The 21559-nt window shown below is 32.3% G+C and overlaps 1 protein-coding gene across 3 annotated transcripts in view; it reads left to right on the top strand.

The window, feature by feature from the left end:
• Window positions 1-21559, top strand: part of LOC123699109 (carbohydrate sulfotransferase 11) — a 45291-nt gene that overhangs the window by 20159 nt on the left and 3573 nt on the right. For all 3 annotated transcript variants that reach the window (XM_045645983.1, XM_045645984.1, XM_045645985.1), the window contains 2 exons: window positions 14124-14311; window positions 20221-20518. In XM_045645983.1, coding sequence (XP_045501939.1) covers window positions 14124-14311; window positions 20221-20518 — 486 coding nt within the window. The remainder of the gene's footprint in view (window positions 1-14123; window positions 14312-20220; window positions 20519-21559) is intronic.

The raw sequence follows: 21559 nt of genomic DNA, 5'->3' as shown, positions 1-21559 counted from the left end.
CTCCACGATGCGCCTAATTTTGAATTGTTTTAAGAGGTTTAGTATACATAGAAAATATTTTTAATACCTTCATTATAAATACATATGTAACATTCCTCATGCTTTCTATGGACTATTTAAATTTACTCACTAACCAATAAAACATGGCTTTAAAAAAGTAGGTATCTACTTCACATTATAATTTTAGTTTTTGAAAAGTGACAACCCTTAGTCTATACAAAATATGGCAAAGTTGCCCACCTTTATTCGACAACATGGTCTGGTAGCTTTGCCATCAAATTTTTGAGACGTAATTCGAAAAATACAGTATTTCTACTTCAATAAATCCATTCTTTAACATAAGACTAACAAAATATTGAAATTTACTTACCGTGGAACCTGAATAAAGCGTCCAAAATTATTAAAGTTTCGGGGCACAAAATTTGTAGGTTACGCTAGTGTCAGTTTTCGAACTAAAATGAGACCGATGCGGAAGCTCCGGTGTTGCCATATTAAATTTGGTGTTGCCAAATATTTACCACATTTTACCCTAAACATAGTCACACCGTCAAAAAAAATGTGTTGTCTTCGGTATTAAGGCTTAAATGTTGATACTCTATGGGTGGCAAAGCTACTAACCCTTGGCAAAGTTGCCAGATCTGACGGTACGGGAATTCTTTAAAATAAATCACTGCGGAATCTGACAGCAACGGTAGTCTGTACACGACACTATACATTAATTCATACATATTTTTCCTTACAAACTGAGTCGATAAAATTCAATAAAAGTAAGTAAAATGCGGTTAAATATATTATGAATATTATGTTGGGCGACTAACAGGGCGTGACATCATTACACAAAGGATTATGAAAATTATACTTGGAAGTAGGTAATTACATTTATTTAAAGTTACTAGGTATTAATTGGAATTGAACATTTTGTAGTTAAAACTTTAATTAACAACAGAATATCCATTTTGACTAGGTCTGTCTGTATGATAATATTATCATAATTTTATCATACCTAACCCTACTCACAAGTCGAAAAGTTTATGAAGTTCTGTACATAGGTATTACAGTTAACTATAAAATGTTTAGAGTTCCCTTTATGACGTATTATTCATTTACCAGTAACAGTCCATTAAACAAGCTTCACTCCACTAAACATACGAAGGTACCTGCTGACTGCGCTTGTGACCTGTATTATTCGTACCGCTATCATGATTGCTTTTCATTATGTGCACATTCTATACTCATGTAATTATACTCCGAGCCTATTATTTGTATTGAATCCAAAACAATTTGTCGGCCGCTTTGTCGGGCCTAATAAGTCGACTGACTCATAATGATCCATTGTATTGGTAAACGACCGTTACATTTTGAAGATAGGCTGGGATTTCTGTGGTTAAATGTAGGAGGAAAAACATACATTCAAGTGGGCCCCTTTTGAGGGGGACAGGTGCATTTCACATCTGTTTCAATAATCGACATTCTTATCGGACAAGCCTAGTGTGACCTATAACGCCCCTATTTTTACTTTTTAATTTTATTCTGTCGAAGATTAGTAAACCCAAGAACTTATCTGTAATGCATGAAATAAATTGCAAAGCCCTTGTACGTATAAATTTTTAAAGGTTTATTTAAAGGCATGTTTAAAAATTAAAACAAGTTTTAAAACGAGTCCTACTCTAACACTCTGCAAAACAGAACAAAACAATCATTAAAACTTTTTCCATCAGACGATTTGGTATACTACAGACATTGCAATAATAAGAACTATTCAAGCTATAGCTTACTTATAAAAGTGCTTGCAACAAAGGGTTCATTCTTACAAAGTACTATTCAACATCAAAGAAAAGCTAATGAAAAGCCTGCGTAAGCTTCGCATAGCGACTCATCACTTACCCCACTTTTAGAGATCTGACAGGTTTCTTGAAGTTTACACCTACTTGTTCTAACTATTTGCGGATAAGAAATCAAGTGCACTTTGTCTATGGTAGTTTAATAATTTTATTTTGTTATTTTAAATTAGGAAATGTATATTTTTGGTAACACGTGATGTGTTTTAATTCAACGCACAAACTTACTGATATCAAATAGTATTGTGATGAATTATTAAAATGTAAATTATTTCAATTCCTACGTATAGCATAAATACTTGTAGTAATATTAAAGATTAAATTGTTAGATACATTACTATGTATTTACAGTGTTGTATACCTATAGTACAACACGGTAAATACATAATATTAACGTTACTTACATTATTGAAAGCATGATACACGCTACATCTTTGTCCAAGGTAAACATCTGTTGTCAATATTTCTTCTCCCCATTTGTTAACAGAACATCGTTATAATAAGACCGGTGAGAATCAATCATACCCATGTAAAAATATCGGTAAGTCATCGTGGCGTGTTGGACTACTATCCAAAGTTTTCACTATAACTTTGATAGTTCTAATCTTTAAAAGTTACGACGAGGTTTTTACCAAAATTAAAATATCAACGAAACCGGCAACAATAATGCCTTCTTCACGCCTACAGAACATCTGCACGCCTACAGAACAATAAAAACATTGAAAAGATGTTTTTTGTTTGCTTATGTAAAACAAAAGCCTTGAAAGAACTCTGAAATAGCAAATGTTGTTCCAAATCTTAAACATAAAATTATACGTCACTTTCTTTTAATAATAGCTAGTCTTAATATAATTGAATATTTACGAACAATAACTGGAATCTCCAACTCCAAGGGTTGAGATTCGACGCCCACGTTGTTCTGAATCTAATGCATATTTTAATACAGAGAGGTTCGAATACTTGCCAACAACTGAAGAATGCATATTAAGTTAGCCTCTCCGTTTCTTATTAGAACTTTTCATCGGAAAAATATTATCATACAACCTTTAATATGGAAAGTAGTCATTTACATAAGTTTATGATTGCTTATAGTAGATACGTAACTTGTAATGAGTGATTATTGTAAGATATTGATTATATCTGAAGCTTGAGTTCTCTCTTCTAAATGCTGATGACATAATAGTTATCATCTTTATGTAAATAAAGTTTGCTGCTACTTGGAACTAGTGCAACTTTTTTTGTAGACTAGCGGTCCGCCCCGGCTTTGCCCGTGGTACATATTTAAGTTTTCTCTGCATAAGAACCATCCTCGTACTTCAAGGAATATAATAAAAAAAGAATTATCGAAATTGTTATATCCGTTCACGCGTGATGCCGCGAAACGGGTTTCATTTTTATATAAATAGATAATTTTCATATAATAATATTTAAAAATGAACGATTTTTCTATAAAATTCATATAATATTAAGCTGTGTCTTACACACTATTTCGTTGAATTGTACAGCAAAAAAAATATCAAAAATGTTCCTATTCAAATGCTCTATTACCTCAAATAGCTACATTAAAACCATAATCCGCACCCATTGTCCACGCAGATTACAAAAATAGGTCATGAAAATTCGACGAACAAAACTTCCAACTCTCAAGTTTGAACAAAGCCTGAGTTTCCATAGAGTTAACATATTTCTAGTGCATTTGCAAGGCCGGTGACTACCGCATTGCGACGTTCTCACAATGCACCTAAATAACACTCGCATGCTTAAGACAATAGAACGCGAAACAATCTTAACTTTCATTTACAATTCGTGCTATTTCTTAGATAATATGCTTTTAGATTTGTGGGAACCGATCTCCTGCTGCGGCAGTAATTAGAGAGAGGAACAATTTATTGTGGAACTTAGAAAAGTTAATTTCTGGTACATGTTAGGGTTTAATGAAATGTTTCTAGAAATAAAAATGTTGTTCCATTGTTAAACATAGAACTAGTTAGGTTTTAGACAACACAATATCGACTTCTATCAACATTTTATAAAGTGGCAGGTATAAATAATTGTGAGCATATTTTTAATTAGGTATCTAGCTGCCTAGCATATCATCGGCTTTAGAAAGTTTTCTTATAGTATAAATACTATACTGTAGTAAAACTTCATAAAGTAGTTAAACCGATATCATGCCATTTGTAGTATTGAAATGGCAAATACAAATTGCGCTCATAAGTCATAACTTTGAAAAATAGAGCAATGCATTATGACGATGCAATATTTGCTTCGTTGCATTGATGTGTTTACAATGACTTTATTGTTGGTAAGCAATTAGGGTCAACGAAAGTACGAGAAAATAACGCAATATAACGGCCATCGAAAATGGGCGGCCATTCAATCGATTTTAGCGAAATAACGTCCAACATCGTGATAACAGCGGTTGATACGGTAATGTGTTTGTGTTACAGTACATTGAAGATAGTCAATATTGTAGTTATTCTTATTACTTTGTTATTATTTAATAAAGTTAAGGATTTAAATTTTTACGGTATATCGAGATTTCATCGTCTTCATTGCAAGATAGTCCTCATAGTTTAAGTACTTACTACTTAGTAGTCCGTAGGTACAGGAAGCATTTTTAAATTTTTTATCAAAACCAGATTTTTATGAAAATCTAATAAGAAATAGGAAAGTACTTATTAACCTAATGCGTAGTAAGATAAACTTTTCATGAGAGGGGTATGTTCTAAGTTCATATTTTTACTATTTTGGTTTCACTTCGGCTTTAAAATAAGTTTTTATTTCTCACAATATAATCGTGCACGGATATTAAATATCATCACAGACCTTCTAATGCTCAAACAAAAACAAAAGTCAATATTTGCATGAGCCGGATCTGGGGCCTTAGCCAAACGGCAAAACGCCAAGGAATAGAATACGCTATCGATAGAAATTGACATAAGCGTATGATGTTTTGCATAAGGATTCGGTCACCCTACCAACGACAACGATGACCACGAACAAAATTTTCATCCAGTCGCAATTAAATAAAATTGTGCAAAACACAATTAAAAATGAAATTTAAGAATTTCCTGTCGTATTGGTGTTTGGAAAAAAAAATTTTGAGAACAATGGATAAACAAACAGGTTTTTCATAGAAACGGTGGCTCCTAGAAAAAAATGTATTTAACCTTTTTTATAGATAATTAGATTATATACAATTTTGGTTCAGGTGATTGTATGATAAACTTACCGTCTCGGCGAAAATCGCAAAAAACCCTATTTCTTTTTATTAATTGACCTCGAATTTTTTTATTCCTGAGTACCAGAATGACGGGAGATTTTAATATTGATTTTGAACAAATTTCGGCAAGATTGGAACTTTGGTCGTGGTCGTCTGCGACGTTGGTAGTGTGATCGAACCATTACCAAAATGTCATGAGCTTATGTCAATAATTAGCGTTAGCAGTTTCTATTCCATGGCGTTACATACGTTTGTCTAAGGCCCCAGGGGTTTTATACGCTCGAATTAGGTGCCAAATTTATATACTTAGGTACCTACTTAAATACAATAAACTTTTAGTATCATAGCAGCATAAAATAAAAAGTGCCTCCACTCCATTAAATAGAATAGGTACTTGAAGACTGACACTCAAAATAAGTCAAAAACATACTGAAAATATTATACATTTCAATGGAAACATGAAACTGACACACGAGTGCCGACATCATTCGCTGGCATTAACTGTGCTAGCAAAAACTCGGATGCAGCTTTGTTCCAGATCCGAACGGATTTCCATTACAAATACGAAAAGCAATGGATAAAGGGTATCTTGTGTCTACATCGTATACGTTAGCTTAATTTGATTTTCTCACGATACTGTATTGACGCAAACATTAATAGGATAGTGAAGTTATGTAATGTTTGTATAATATTACACAGTTTTCCTATAATCTTACTGATATTAATACTCTATAAAGTAGAGGTAACGTTATTTTGAGCATCTCTCTTTAAAATCTCATATCTCCAAAAAAGATCTTTAACAAAACACCAGTTCAAATTTCACACAGTGAGTTAACACTCCCACACCCGAATATTCATACTCAATGTTAACCTTGACCTGATGCTTCGTTGGTTTAGGATGTTTGACTACTGGTTTAGAAGTGCCAGGTCAAAATTACAGTCTGAATTATCAAGGCACAATGTAGCTGATGCTGTCTACGGCTGCCGGAACTTTCATCCCCTCCAATTGTGAGAGTTTTGCCTCATCGTATATAAATGCACTAAAAAACTTTTCTCTTTCTAGTCTTCATCGATATTACGCCTGTTGCTGCCGAAATTCAATTTATTAAGGACTATACTTATTATTTAGTTCTAGATAACTCCGCTAAACTTGATTTCAAAACACAATATACCTAATAGAATATCATATTTCAATTACCATATCTAGTATAAGTGATTCATTACTGTGAACAATATCGTGGGCAGCGAAAATAGGCGAGTCTTGAAATATGTGATCGCAAAAAATATACAGCAATGACGTAACATGAACGAACCGAAATAATTAGACAAGTGACCCATTTCAGTAATTATTTTTGTAATCGTGTAATGAGTGCGAATTCCCACACCGCGAAATACGTTGTAAACTGTAATAGCCATCATAAAATGCATTTAACCATGGCCATAAACATGATTTAGCAGCCTCCCAGGAATGTTTAGGCATTCTGTTTGAATGTTCAATTACCGCCTACTCTTGGTATCTTAAAACGTATGGCATGACATTGGTAATCATAATCATGATGTGAAAATTTGAAATTTTATTAATTTAACGTTAATTTAATATGTAGGGTTTTGGCAAAACTATCATGAAAACTGATAAACATGAACTACTACTAAATTATGATTTATAGGGTGGGGTGTCCATGTACATGGTATTTGAATGATAAATCGATATTTGAACATAGCTATGCAAATACAGGGGGAAAACTTCCCGGAAAAGCACACAAGCTACCGTTATGGGGGAGAAAGTAGTTACTCGTGTTCCTACTACTAGAAAAACGTCATTCAGTAAAAAGGGATCTGTCACAATTTTGCATACATCTACATAATTTGAAATTTAAACCTCAAGTAGCACACTGTAATACTTTGAGGTCAGCGGCTTTAATCATCATTCAATTAAGGTAAGTCTTCCGACAAAAAACTGGCTCTTATGAAAGACACGTTCCACATACTGCCAAGTTCAGAGTCAGTGAGACAAATACGGTAAAAACCGCAAAACCAGCACGGATTGATTCCTATGACATACCTACCATACAATGGTCCTTTTCCACCTATAATGTGAAAGGATGTTAGCGAGGAATGTCAAATTAAAAAAAAATCAAATTCAAAATTTATTTATTTTTCACAATTTTTTTACAAACTTTCACATAAAAATGTGTTTGTAAAGAACCAATCATATGATTGCTTCATTTAGTTTGAAGTTGGAAACAAAACGTTTGAAGCAATACTATTGGTTATTTACAAACACATTCCTTGCTACACATCCTCGTACATTATTGGTCGAAAAGCACCCTAATGCGGCCCTTGCATCTCGCGATACTCTTTCTTAACTCGTTTCTGATTCAAGTTTTTTTTTTTCACCACCAGTTTCTCGGAAGATTTCTTGATACGAAATAAATTTTCCATTCAGGCACTTTACATTATTAACTTTTATTTTTATTGACTGTTGACTAATGCTATTGTGTGCAGGATTTCAATATAATAAAACCATAATAAAACTAACGCTAGATAACCTATAATAAATTTATGTTTCTATACCTGTCTAAATAATCATTAATGTTTCTTTTGGGTACATATAAGACTTATTACGTTTCAAGTTATGTCTTACGTGGTGGTCTTGACACTGATCTCACTTAGATACGCGAACGGAGTCAATTTTAATAGATGTGAGTGAAAAACAAAAAGAAACATAAGTTTTGGTTAGGTAGGCATTTCGATACGTGTATATAATTTTGTTCAGTAGCATTATTAGTATTTTCAATACAATTCCCATGTTGAAATTCATTTTTAAATTAACATTATGACACTATCGTCTACAGCACTTTATTGGAGTGTCATAAATATGAGTTCGTTTAGCTGCAAAATTGTTCCAATTTTAATGTAGGTAATGTTGTCACGCAATGGGCATAGAGGATGATATTATAACCTGTATGTATGGCCACATTTAATTATACTGAGGTACAAGTACAACCTAAATTACCTTGCATGTGTATTTATACCAGCCAATTAATTTGTCTCGTTATCACGTAATTTAATATGTGGTATGAAGTTTTTGCCTTATTTGCCATGACTCCCAAAAACATATGTTTAAACAACATTGTTTTATACAAAATTGTTTTTATTTTTATTAATTAAAAAAACAAGAATTAGTGACCTTATGACATAAAAAGGTAGGTATAAATTATTAGGGGACAATATTGTTGATTACTAGACAGTAGACACAGTACAAAATTATTTTTAAACTTAAAACGGAGGAGTTCCCTGAAAATAAATTTAAATCTTTAGGTTAAACTTCCGTATAAAAAATTTCTAGATTTTAATAAAGACTTGAAGAAATATCATAAAGCAAATATCTTGATGAAACGAGCTTCAAATAAATTGTAAGCGATGGATAGCTAAAGATAACCTAGCAACTTTATGTTCCGTAGAACTGTGTCAAAGCTAACCGCTGTTAGAAATAAGAAAATAATCAAATAGAAATAGTAACAATTAGCCATAATGTTGCGTGTCTTATATGTAATATATTTAATATTAAAAATGTAGGTTTAATTTTGACCTAGATTGACCTTGACATAGTCCAGGGTTCCGTGGCCATTTAGTAATTAGGTAATTGATAAAAAATTACCTCTTATGACTGCCTCGTTGGTTCAGTAGTTAGAATGTTACTACATCATTTTGCAGCTAATACAAATTAAGAGGTCGGTTGGGTATTTCTACAAATACATTCGATGTTCATACAAAATTTTAATAAACAAAATAATGAATAATACTATGCATAATTCTACGTCGATACAATTAAGTAGTTTTTGTTAATTTTGTAAATTGTAACAACGGTATTTTTTTAAGTTTTGCACACGCCACGCTTTATTGGACAAGGTGAGATGTTTTCTTTTTTTTTTTCATATTTTGTAGGTAGTTCAAGGTAACAAATAACATTCAACATTGTATGATGATACCTATGTTAATTCATTTCGATTTTTCTTATTCAGTAGTAGACTGTAGAGTACTTATCTAATTTGTTCTAAATAAATATAGAAATAGCTGACTCATCAAATTCTGATCGGCCAATTTCCAAGACACCAATCATTCAGATTTAAAAATATGAAAAACAGTTGACGAACTAATCTTAGAACCGAAGAAAATCATCATCAATACATATAATAAAATTCTAGAAAAGTGGTGTCTGTACAATGAAAATATGTAAAAAAAAATTAGCAGGGGTTATTACTAAATCGATCCCAAACCCAAAACTGTCGTTAAAATTTTTTTTGTCTGTTTGTCTGTTTGTCTGTTTGTCTGTTTGTCCGTTTGTCTGTTTGTCTGTATGTTTGAACACGCTAATCTCAGAAACGGCTTATCCGATTTAAATGCGGCTTTCATTAATATATTGTGGTAATCTTCATTTAACATTTAGTGTTTATTTCATGTCAATCGGTTTATAAATAAAAAAGTTATGACCATTTAAGTATTCACGGCGAACATTTGCTAAGGCATTCTATGGTACACTATTATAATAACAGTGTACGTTAAAACGTAAGTTATTTCTATAAAATGTCCATGTGATCATATCGAAAGTCCCCAAGGGTGGGGTGGGGGTGGGGGGGGTAAGCTGAGGTAGTAGGGGGGGAGGGGTCAAATTAAAATTATGATTATTTTTAGGTAAATTTTATACATAAAATGTCCTTTAAATTATGTCGTATTATAATATTTTTAACCCCCGACGCAAAAAGATGGGTGATAAGTGTTTGACCGCTATGTGTGTCTGTGTGTGTATCTGTTTGTGCCACCGTAGCTTAGCTCGCTAGCAGGTAATTAGATGCGGTTTTTTTTGTTAGGCAGCATATTTTCCGACGCTGGTTCTTAGATAAACTATATCAAAATAGGTTAATCCATTTATTATACCTAGGTATACATATAGAGGTAAAAGTAGGAATGAAAATAACTAAAGTTATCGAATATACTTTAGTGATATATTAAATGAAAGCGAACGACCTATCAGTAACAATAAATCAAATTTTATCAAAATCGGTTCATCCATTTATTTGATATACGATATAAAAGTTTTAGGTAATAAAAAAATGAATTTTGACTCATGTGACATATGAAATGAAAGTGCATGACGTGTAAAGTATAATTGGACATATTTAATCAAAATCGGTTCATCCATTTACTATACCTATATATTGGTAAATGTTGGAATGAAAGAAACGATTATTGTCAAGTATACCTAAGTGACATATCAAATGAAAGTGCATAACGGGTGAAGTACAGATATAGTTCTATTTTTATCCAAATCGGTTTTTCCATTTATTAGATTACAGCACAGATTACAGCGGTAAAAGTGGGAATGAACAATAATCGAATGTGGTTAAATAATATCTCAAGCGGCATATCAAAATATGAAAGAGCAACGTGTGAATTACAATTAGTAATGTTTTATCGAAATCGGTTCATCCGTTTATTACACTTTAGGGGTGACAGTGGTTAGGTAAATAAACCAAATGGAGCATCAAACGACAGGATATGTCGTGTACATATAGGTACAATTAGATAATATGGTTTACATCAAAATCGGTTCTGCCATTTACTACACTAGGGATGGAAAGGTTGAAAGTCTGTGAAAGAAGAGGGGGATATGGAAGCGAGAGGATAGCCACATCCTGGAAATTTTGAATTCTACTCAAAGCCACATAGGCCTGGCGCGGCGCTTGGCATTTTTTTCTTAAATATACCACTTCTTTTGCCACTGTGGTCCATTACAATTTGTGCACGGTTACGGCACAACTTAAAAGGTGTCAAGGAGCAACAAACTTATAGATATCAATATGATGTAGGAATGTAATATGGAGGTAAGGGTAGGTCTCGCTCACTTGGAAATATTACATGAAAATAAGAAACCGAAGATTAAAAATTAAAAAAAAAAACCCAACGCAATGAAGGAAAAGGAATAAATAATTTTACAAACTTCCCGACGATCTTTAAAATTATGATAATATGATAATGATGGTATGGCAGCCCCGACGACTTTGTTTTTTTTTATTTTTATAAATATTTAAAATGGTATTTATTTTTAAAGATCTTCGGGAAGTTTGTGAAATTATTTATTCCTTTTTCTTTGCACTTTTCTTCGTTGCGTTGGGTTTTTTTTTAATTTAATTTTTATTGCACAGTCTACTGTCTAAACGGTTTAGTTACTACAGGCGCGAGACAGGAAAGATGAGCGCTGAGACAAACGTCAAAACGCAAAGGAATAGAAGGAATCCGCTACGATAATAATTGTCATAAGCGTATGATGTGTTTTGCACAATTTTATTAAATTGCGACTGGATGAAAATTTTGTTCGTGATCGTCGTCGTCGTTGGTAGGGTGAACAAATCTTTAGTAAAACATCATCAGTACGCTTATGTCAATTAGTATCGATAGCGGATTCTATTCCTTTGCGTTTTGACCAACGTTTTGACGTTTGTCTCGGCACTCATTTGCTGTACAATATATTGTCAAAAACATCCATACAAGGAAGGAAGGAAAATAAATTTGCTCCTTCCCCTCCTGGTGCCTAAAAATAATATGACATAATTTAAAATAAATTTTACGTAGAAAATTAATTAGTTAGGCATTTATCTTTTTAGCTCAGTTTAGTAATAAATTTTACTAAAAGTTTTTTTAATTATTTGTGGTAGTACGTGTTTATTCAATAAAAGTTAAGTAGTAACTACTATGCAGTCACTATTCCACGCGGACGAAGTCGCGGGCACAGCTAGTATACAATATAATTAATAAAATTATTGTTTAATTTTTAACACGTTCAGAATTCTCTTCCATTTTTGTCGTAACGGTCACGAGGTAATCCAATAAGAAAGTTGAAAAAAATAGGATAATACATACGGAGGGACTAAATTGTGATCGTTAGGCATTTTATTACTTACGTATAAATTCATTTGAAAGTGAATTACTTCGCATGTCGACAAAAGATTCGTGTTGTGAATATCGATGGATTTAAACAATGATCTACATAATGCACTTCTATATTCTCATAGGTACATAATATGTTTTACAACCTTCACGAGTTTTATACTTCCCTTCCAATCTATTATATATAATCAATAATATTATAAAGCTGAAGAATTTGTTTGTTTGATCGCGCTAATCTCGGGAACAACTGCTCCGATTTGAAAAATTCTTTCGGTTTTAGATAGCAAATTTATCGAGGAAGACTATAGGTTAATATATCATCACGCTAGACTAGACCAATAGGAGCGGAGCACTGCGGGTAGAACCGTGGGGCACAGCTAGTATTCTGATAAATAAAACTCAATGGAAATGGTTCCGTACCTTAGGTAATTTACCATTTTCCGTGCGGCGTAAATTTTTTCATTTACCAGTCTTCTAACTTCGTTAATTAGTTTTCCTATAAAATAAGTATTGTCTGTATTATTTATGTTTTGTATCTTTGTACGGAACTATAAAAAGCATGACTTAATAGAAAATAAGCGGTTAGAACTACAGGATAGTCCGTAATATCTGTTTACGTAATTAATTGGTTAACAGGTCAACAATTGGCTTGTGTTTAGTTTAATAGGTACACACAAACAACAACATCTAGACCTACCTATAAGTCTTTCTGGTTTTTAAAAATCATTATCAAAGGGCTTTAGATAACAGTTTGTCCAAAAAGGAAATGGTTTTATAAACCTCGAGATATGTGGATGATAATATAAACTAATAATAAAAGAGAATAACCCAAATCAATTATATTGACCAATATTATGTAATTAAGTATTTGATAAGATTTAAATAATGTAATGTAGATATCTTGGATTATCCGGATATAAAAAACAATATTGTATCAACAAATATGTAAAGATACCTTTGTTTGTTGTATAATCTACCTAATATTATATAAACAAAATGTGTGAAACTCGAGAATGGCTGGACCAATTCGGCTTATTTTTGTTAGGTTTTTGTTAAGACACAAGGAGGTACTTATAGAAAGAAAACACGAAAAATGAGCAATAGGGATCAACGTCTGCGAGTCTGGGACCTTAGGCTGGGACAGCTAATTTTTTACACATTTTCGAGCGAACGTTTAAAAATTTAATATTTATGTAGTCAAAAGAAAAGTAAATTTATTAGCTGGAAAAATATGTCTGAACTGAAAAACTATACTTGGTAATGAAATATAGCTTATCATAAAAACGATCTATGAATACATACGTGACAAATTATTCTCGAATGGCGTGTTGCATGACAATAATAAACTATATGAAATTAGCCCACATACTCTTTATGTATATGCTACTAGGTTAAAAAATTCTGTATTCATTAAGCCCGTGGCCGTGGAGCGTGGAAAAGTAATGTACCTATTTATTTTAATTTCCAACAATAAGATTAAGCTTTTTTTCAACGAGTTAATATTATATTTTAAGGCAAGTTTTAAATGCTCCGCTTATTTCGGTAATTAATGAATGAATTTATGTTAATTAAGTGTTAATCTGCAGAACTGCGTGAAATTAAGGTCAAAAGCTCTTCGACTTTTCAACCAAAACCAAGACTCGCCTACTGCTAATGATATTCGAAAAGAAAATATTGCATAATTTGAATTTATATAATAAGTATTATTAACAAGTATAATTAGTATACGGTGATATATGAGCCTGATATTGGAATCTTCCTTTGAACTTATATATTAAAAAATATGCTGTTAAATTTAATATTTATCTTATAGATAGAGTTTTGCGCTTTGAGTGAAATAATAATAAAAATGTTACTTTGCTGTATCCATTATAACTGTATATTGAAGATCGCCAAGAAAACTCATATCGATACAATACAATTTGTCGAATGATTGATGTGGTCCAAATACCACGATTTAAAGAATTGTTCGGACAATATAAAAATAAAATAGAACTACCAATAGCAATAGACCCATTTACTCTACTTTACCTTCAATGATTTTTATTATTAACGATTAGATACAATTAACATTTGATAGTTATATTTAATTTTAATATTTATTGTTACAGTTCGTCTTCGAGAACGGTACTCATGACGATGGGCTCCTGTCACGGGAGAAGTTTCTGGAAGTCGGCGCTAGAATGGAAGCTAGAAGGAATTACTTGAGCAACGAGTGCTCGAGGCTCGGCTTAGATGGGTCTAGTCAGAAGGCGTCTGCGTGGGAATATCTCATCAACCGACAGTACCACGTTATATGGTGAGTAACATGACACAATAATGCTCATTTCATAATAACTATAACGTTACTTGCGGTAGTGCTGTCTCTTTCTGATGTGGTGGATAAGATGAGATGAAAATCTTATAACTTTTACTTGGATAATGTGCTGCAGACACTGAGCCATAAAATTAAGTGTACCTACTTGAAACTGCACATTGCGTTTAAATGCCTTTGGTTATGTGCACATTAATATAAAGAATACAAAGAAAGAATAGTTATCTACCTAATATGCAGATTTATTAAATTTTTAACTCGATCTTGAGTAGACCGATTTCCAGATAAGTCAGCTTATCTGGAAATCGGTGCACGCGAAGTAGTAACATGTTGATGAATGATGTATACATATATAGGTCTACCAGAATCTGATGGCATATTTATATTTAAGAAATAAAAGATTTTCATGTGGCAATTTATTTGACAACTAGGTATCAAATTGGTTGTCAAATTATTTGTCTTTTTTGCAGTTGATGAATAATTTTTAGGATTTTGTCTAAAAAATCTTCGAAAATGTCGAAAAAGCCGCTGCGATCACAAGCAATAGGTGTTGTTTATAATATGTATAGAAAAACATTCGATGAAGAAGGGTCAAACACATCACAATTTTCAAATTTGAAGATTTTATTGGTACACTAGCTGTTGCCCGCGACTTCGTCCGCGATTAGGTCGTTTTTCGTCATTCGTCGTTTAAAAAAAATACGTGACACTTTATTTTAAAATGTTCTTAATTATTGTCTCTTATAAAATTGAACACTCTGATAAGAAAATCTTAAAATCTGAAGAAAACATGAATGAATGTGGTTTAAATTCTACATTACTTAGTATCAAATAATAATCTAAATTAAATGTAGATTAACAGTTTGAGCACACCATTATAGAATATGTACCTAAGTATTAAATTACGTTAGTTTACATAGTAACTTTACTAAAAACACGATGACTATCTTTCGCGCTCGATACCACAAACTAAGCATGTTTGTGGTACGTGGCCCGCGTCACTTGACCCCCCGCGAGTTCCCCTCCGTTGCTATGCGAAAATACATTCGTCGCCCTACTATAGGAAAAATTGTAATACTGTGGCCTGGGCGTTATAACACGTCCAGGGAGTTCCTGAGTGCCGATATCACCATCTTGAGGAAAAGCTTCTAATGTCGATTTAAAACTGCATACATACGAATTAACCTGTTCTAAAATTGTGAAATGAGTTCAGTTTTAATTTGAGAAATATTGATTTCTTGTATTCCACTATTCGTTGTAGTCGAATACAAAATATATTTAAACAAACTTAGGTTGGCCTTCAGGCAAAAGGGATCCTATCAAATAGTAAACTTGACCTTGTATCTTAAAAGTAAGCATGAACGGATCTTCTGATAATTATTGAGCACCAAAGGATCATTTGAAACGCACTACTATAAGAGCGAATATTGTCTAATAACAGTTTACATTGCACCACAGAATACATAAGTAGCTAAACGCTAATTGAACAGTATGTTTACCTCTAAAAGTAGTGATTTCAAAGGTTCCGGTGTATCTTCAAACGAAAGCCGACTCGCCTTACCACACTTTAAAGCATTACAAAAAGAACATACTACGTTAATATCGCCTATACAGAAGATGATCTTTAATCAATTGTGAGGTTATAAGCAAACCCACTTTTATATTTGTCAGACCACACCACCGAATTCGTAGATTGTTTACCTCAAGACATTAAGACTATGACGAAATCTGTCTGCAGTAAGACGGGCCTCTCGCTATTCGTACGTTTCCAGAGACCGAATAGTTTCAATTCTTAATCTTTCATTAAACAAACTTATTAATCGTTCTTGTCTCATGTAATTGTAATATTCGCGTCCCTACTCTAGTCATTGCTTATGCTCATGTTCATCTTATTATGATGCACCCTATCATTTGTCAAACGGTCTTCATATTGAGTAAAGTTTCAGATTCTCGAGATAAAATATGACTGTCGTGATCAGTAGTGAGACGAAATTCCCTCTCAGTGAGGGTTTCGGTCTCACGGGATAGTACAATATGCCGTTTGCGATCAGCTGTGAGACGTCATACCCTCTCAGTGAAGATTTCGGTCTCACGGGATAGTAGGGGAGACCGGGTTTGGTTGTCTCACGGGTTGGATGTCACAGCGGTCTTAATACAAAACTGAACAAACGAATGTCTGTTGACCAGCGTGGCTAGAGCGATACAGTGACAACGCTGTCCCCACTTCGCGTCAGACCGCCCCGATCTGCCGTGAGGGCCTCACACGTGTTTATTGTTTTCGCACAGATTTTTTATGATATGAGGACCGAATATGCTCCTCATAACATCACTTTTTGTGAACGACACGACAGCACGGTTTAATTCAATGCCAACACCATCAGAAAAAAGGATTATTTTTAATTGTGAAAAAATGTACCTATTATGATTTACACTACATATTAACACTCTTTTAACATTTAACATAAAATATAAGTCTGTGAGTGTGTAAAAATAAATCCAGCTAATTACACATTAAACTTATGTTTATAATTTCGTATACGACATGAAAATATATTAATTGTCAAGCAATAATAATACAGATAAATACTGAACATAAGTATAATAGATATTAAGTAGTATTAGTTAAAATATACTTTGACTACTTTGACTGTTAGTTAAAGTTTATTTTTACTAACAACATGTAAATGAAGAAGAAATTATAATTACCAACGAACTAACCTTTTCTATAATACTTAACACGGCACATTTTTCAAATTATCTTGCTCAACTCTACTCAAAAATTTGAGGGTATTGTTGGAACTTTAATATGTAAAAACTATGATATATATAAACTACGATACAACTTGCATGCGGAAATGCTCATTACAATTGTGAATCTAAAGAATAACTAACAACATAGTATTCAATTTTATTGAGCTGATGAATATCTTTTGCCTGGAAGAAATCACCGTCGCCTAATAAATATAATGTGTTTTCTTATAAAACCGTTACATAATTTATTTTATCTACTTTAATAATGAAAATGATATATTTATAAAATATAAAACATAATATTATGTAAAATGATTAAAAATAAATGAATGAAGCAACTACGATTCAAAGAAAACATCTTTTTCAGTGTGAAAATGCTCTAAGCAATCCTGGATGATGAACTGTATATCATGTACCTACTCTGATACCAGTACGGTCGGTACGTCGATAGCCATAACGATAAATATTATAATCAGATAACCGCAAAGTCAAAATAAAAACATTACTTGTAAAGTTGTGAGTGCAAAATTTACGTTTCATTTGGCAATAACATTTTTTTCGGTACTAAAACGTAGTAGTTTGATATGTGGTTGGCTGCCCCTCCTCTCCTTCCTGAAAAATATCCTCCAAAATTTCCCGAGATACTTCCAATGATTGAATCATTGGACGTTGGATTGACGAAGCGGATGATTACTAATTTCCACTTAATCCTCGCTGCTACTGTCTTTATCATCAAATCATCAATTTTCAAGTGGTGTAGTAAAAATATCAGCAGAAATCGTCTTCCAAAGGCGATATAATTTTATGAGCATTGAATCTGTAAATAAAAAAATCAAAAGTTAACTGTAAATCTATAAAAAAAAGCTACTTACAAATAAAATTTTATCAAAAACTTCTGTTCCCAATGCACCTCAAAATAATAAAAGAATCATTCATTTCATTTCATTTCATTTCATTTCAATAAATACCCGTAAGTAACAACTTACCTTTTGTGGGAACGCATGATGGTGAAAATTCACAAAACACGAAGATTGCATTTGATATTTTTGGTTTTATGGCATTCAATTGCTTTATAAATATCACTACATAGTATTAAAAAAAGTCGCTTTCTGTGTCCCTATGTCCCTTTGTATGCTTAAATCTTTAAAACTTCGCAACAGATTTTGATGCGGTTTTTTTAATAGATAAGACTGATTCAAGAGGAAGGTTTTAGTATATAATTTATTAGGTTTTAGACAAAGCGGACGAAGCTTTAAAACTTCGCAACAGATTTTGATGCGGTTTTTTTAATAGATAAGACTGATTCAAGAGGAAGGTTTTAGTATATAATTTATTAGGTTTTAGACAAAGCGGACGAAGCCGCGGGCGGTAAGCTAGTAAATTTATAAAACACGAAGATTTTTAAAATTGTAACTAATGAACACAATCATTAGATTAACTATAGATAATGGTGTCTAGTTTTACTTAAAATAATAAACATCTACCCTCACTTTAAAAAAAATGTAGTATATTTATTATTTACACGAAATATATATCTTATAGGGAACGGAAGATATGGGTTAAAGAGTTAAATAAATAACATAATTATATTTAAATTATTCATTTTTACTAACATTGTGTTCAGTAGTGTTAACATGTAAATTGATTTGATTTTTACGAAATCTCATAGATGGCGCTGTTACAAAATTAACATTATACAACTTACATTCTTTAAACTATGTTTCTCTTCCCAAGTTACTTAAATGGCATAATTTTTATAGTGTCAATCTAGATATTGTCAAACAACATTTATATATGCGTCATTTGATTATTAATTTCCAATAGTTAACGTGTAAATTGATTTGATTCTTATAACATTCAATAGATGGCGCTGTTTCTAATTTGTCTTTATTATACTACTAAATTCATTAAACTGTTTCTCTGCCCAAATTACGTAAATGACATAGTTTTTATTTTGTAAAGCTAGATAATAGCATGGCTTACTCGAAACCAACATTTAAACATGAGTCTTTAGATTGTACGCTGTCTTAATACACGGAATACGTAAGAAAAATAAAGGTTCACAGCTCCTCCCCCGTAGGTGATAGCTTGATAATATGTAGCCTATAGCCTCACCCGACCTGTGAGTAATATTCATGCAAAATTTGAAGTCAATCTATGCAGTACTTTTCGAGATTAGCCCGGTCAAACATACAGACAAACAGACAAACAGACAAACAGACAAAAATTCTAAAAACTATGTTTTTGGCTTCTATATCGATTATAGATCACGGCCCAAGTATTCTTTTAAAAAAATATTCAATGTACAGTTTTGACTTTCCTACGATTTTATTATATGTATAGAATAGATTGGACTTACCCGTTTTGATACTTTAAATTAAAATAATATTATATGTAGGTAACTATAATATTGTTTGTTGATTAGAATATAATTTTATGAAAACTTATTACAGGAGTTTCCAATACGGCTAATAGTCAAGTCCAAGCTGTCCAAGTCAATTTTATAATGTGTGTTTCTGTTAATACTTACGAAAATAAACATAGTTTTATTTTATTTTTTATTTTATTTTATAAAAAATTATGAGCAGTTTTGATCTACATTATGATTATATCGATATTTTCACATGGCATACTGGTAATGAATAATATACAAATATAGGTATGTGTTAATAATAATATGTATTACCTGTATAAAAGTAATATGTATAATTGTATATTATACATGTAAGTATGTACCTACATAATATTAAGTGGATATCTCATTATTAAGTACAGTATTATCCATTTATGTAATGTGACTAATGATATTGAGGACAAAATAAAAAATAAGCAGTATCAAGATCGTTCAGTCCATTTTCCCTAGGATTGCACACTCCAAATTTTGATTTCCCTAATTGCCATCAGATTCTGGTTTACCTATATGTAATGTATATTATCATCATATTACAAGTTATTTTATTCGCACCAATTGTCGTATTGTTAATTTTTTACAAATAACTCAAATAGAAATTTAAATAAATATAAATTTATCTTTATTATTATTTTTTAATCCTATTTTCATAAACTGCTCTTCACAGAACTATTTTATTCCTCCTCCGACTGAGATTCTTATATGAAACAATAAATCGAAACATCTCACACAGGTGTAACATTTTCAAAGCGGCATCAACGTCATGGATGTATAACTTCAATTTGATGGCAAACTACACTGCGGCGTTTTTAAATAGAACCAAAGAGGTGCCCTTGGAGTTGGCAAGAAAGAGATACGCGAGACCAACTGTTGAGATGCTCAGAAAGGCCCAAGGGGACTCACTTACCTTCCTTATAGTGAGGCATCCGTTGGAAAGATTGGCCTCCGCGTACAATGATAAGATCGTTCATGCGTGGCCGAAGTCCTTTCACGACAAAATGGGGCAAAGGATTATAAAAAAGTATAGGAAGGTAAGCTAGTTCAATTTCCTTTTTATTTATTGTACCTATTTGCACTCTGAATATATGATAGAAAGTGCGCCTGTATAACTACGCATACTAATGTAGGATATCATTGTGATATTTATCATCAGCTGTTCATCTTAATTATGAACTTAGGTAACTAACCATAGGCCATTTCTTAAAAATATTTGCATTAAGTTTATGAATGGTTCTTGTAAATACAGGTTACGAGTTCGGTACGTATTTGCAGTAAGAAGGCAGTAAGTATACCAATGTTTATCAGCTTTAGATGTAAATTACGATTACCTAAGAAGGAGAAATAGAAAATCTTAATATATATAAATCTCGTGTCACAATGTTTGTCCTCAATGGACTCCTAAACCACTTAACCGATTATAATAAAATTCGCACACCATGTGCAGTTCGATCCAACTTGAGAGATAGGATAGTTTAAATCTCAAATCGTTTTAGAGAAAGCGGGCGAAGCCGCGGGCAGTAAGCTAGTATAAATATATAACAAACAAACGAAACGTCATCTTATAAGAGGGTCTTAATTTACATCGATAATTGAGATCGTCTGTATTTTTAGAAAAGCCGAATTCAACAAACAAACCCACGTTTATTCTTCAATTTCAAGTAGCTCATAGTCTAACAGTTGTTTTATATTCCCGGTACTGTAAACGGCACGACTATTTCCAAGTCAATAAAATTATCTTATTGTAAATCTGTGTTCTAGGAATTGCAATAAGCTTGTACAAGTTGTACATCGCCATTTTTTTCTTTAACGACCCTGTCGTGATATGACTTCGTGGTCAGATAAAGCGGAGTTCTTGCAATTTATTTTTATCTTTTATTTATTCTCTACTACCTTGTTATTTTATTATAACCGAACAGTCTCTCAGGTATTTTCTTTTTCCACATTTTTAATGAAAACTGTGTTACTTCAAGATCATCATCAGCTTATTCCTTTCCTGCAGGGTGACCATAAATAGAAGCGGGTGTAGACCGTAATCCAAAAATACAGGTTATTAATTTTGGATGTATGCAAAT

The sequence above is a fragment of the Colias croceus genome, chromosome 17 (assembly GCF_905220415.1).
Source record: "Colias croceus chromosome 17, ilColCroc2.1".
Lineage (NCBI taxonomy): Eukaryota > Metazoa > Arthropoda > Insecta > Lepidoptera > Pieridae > Colias > Colias croceus.
Note: the sequence above shows the minus strand (reverse complement) of the source record. Positions and strands in the feature narration are given on the sequence as shown.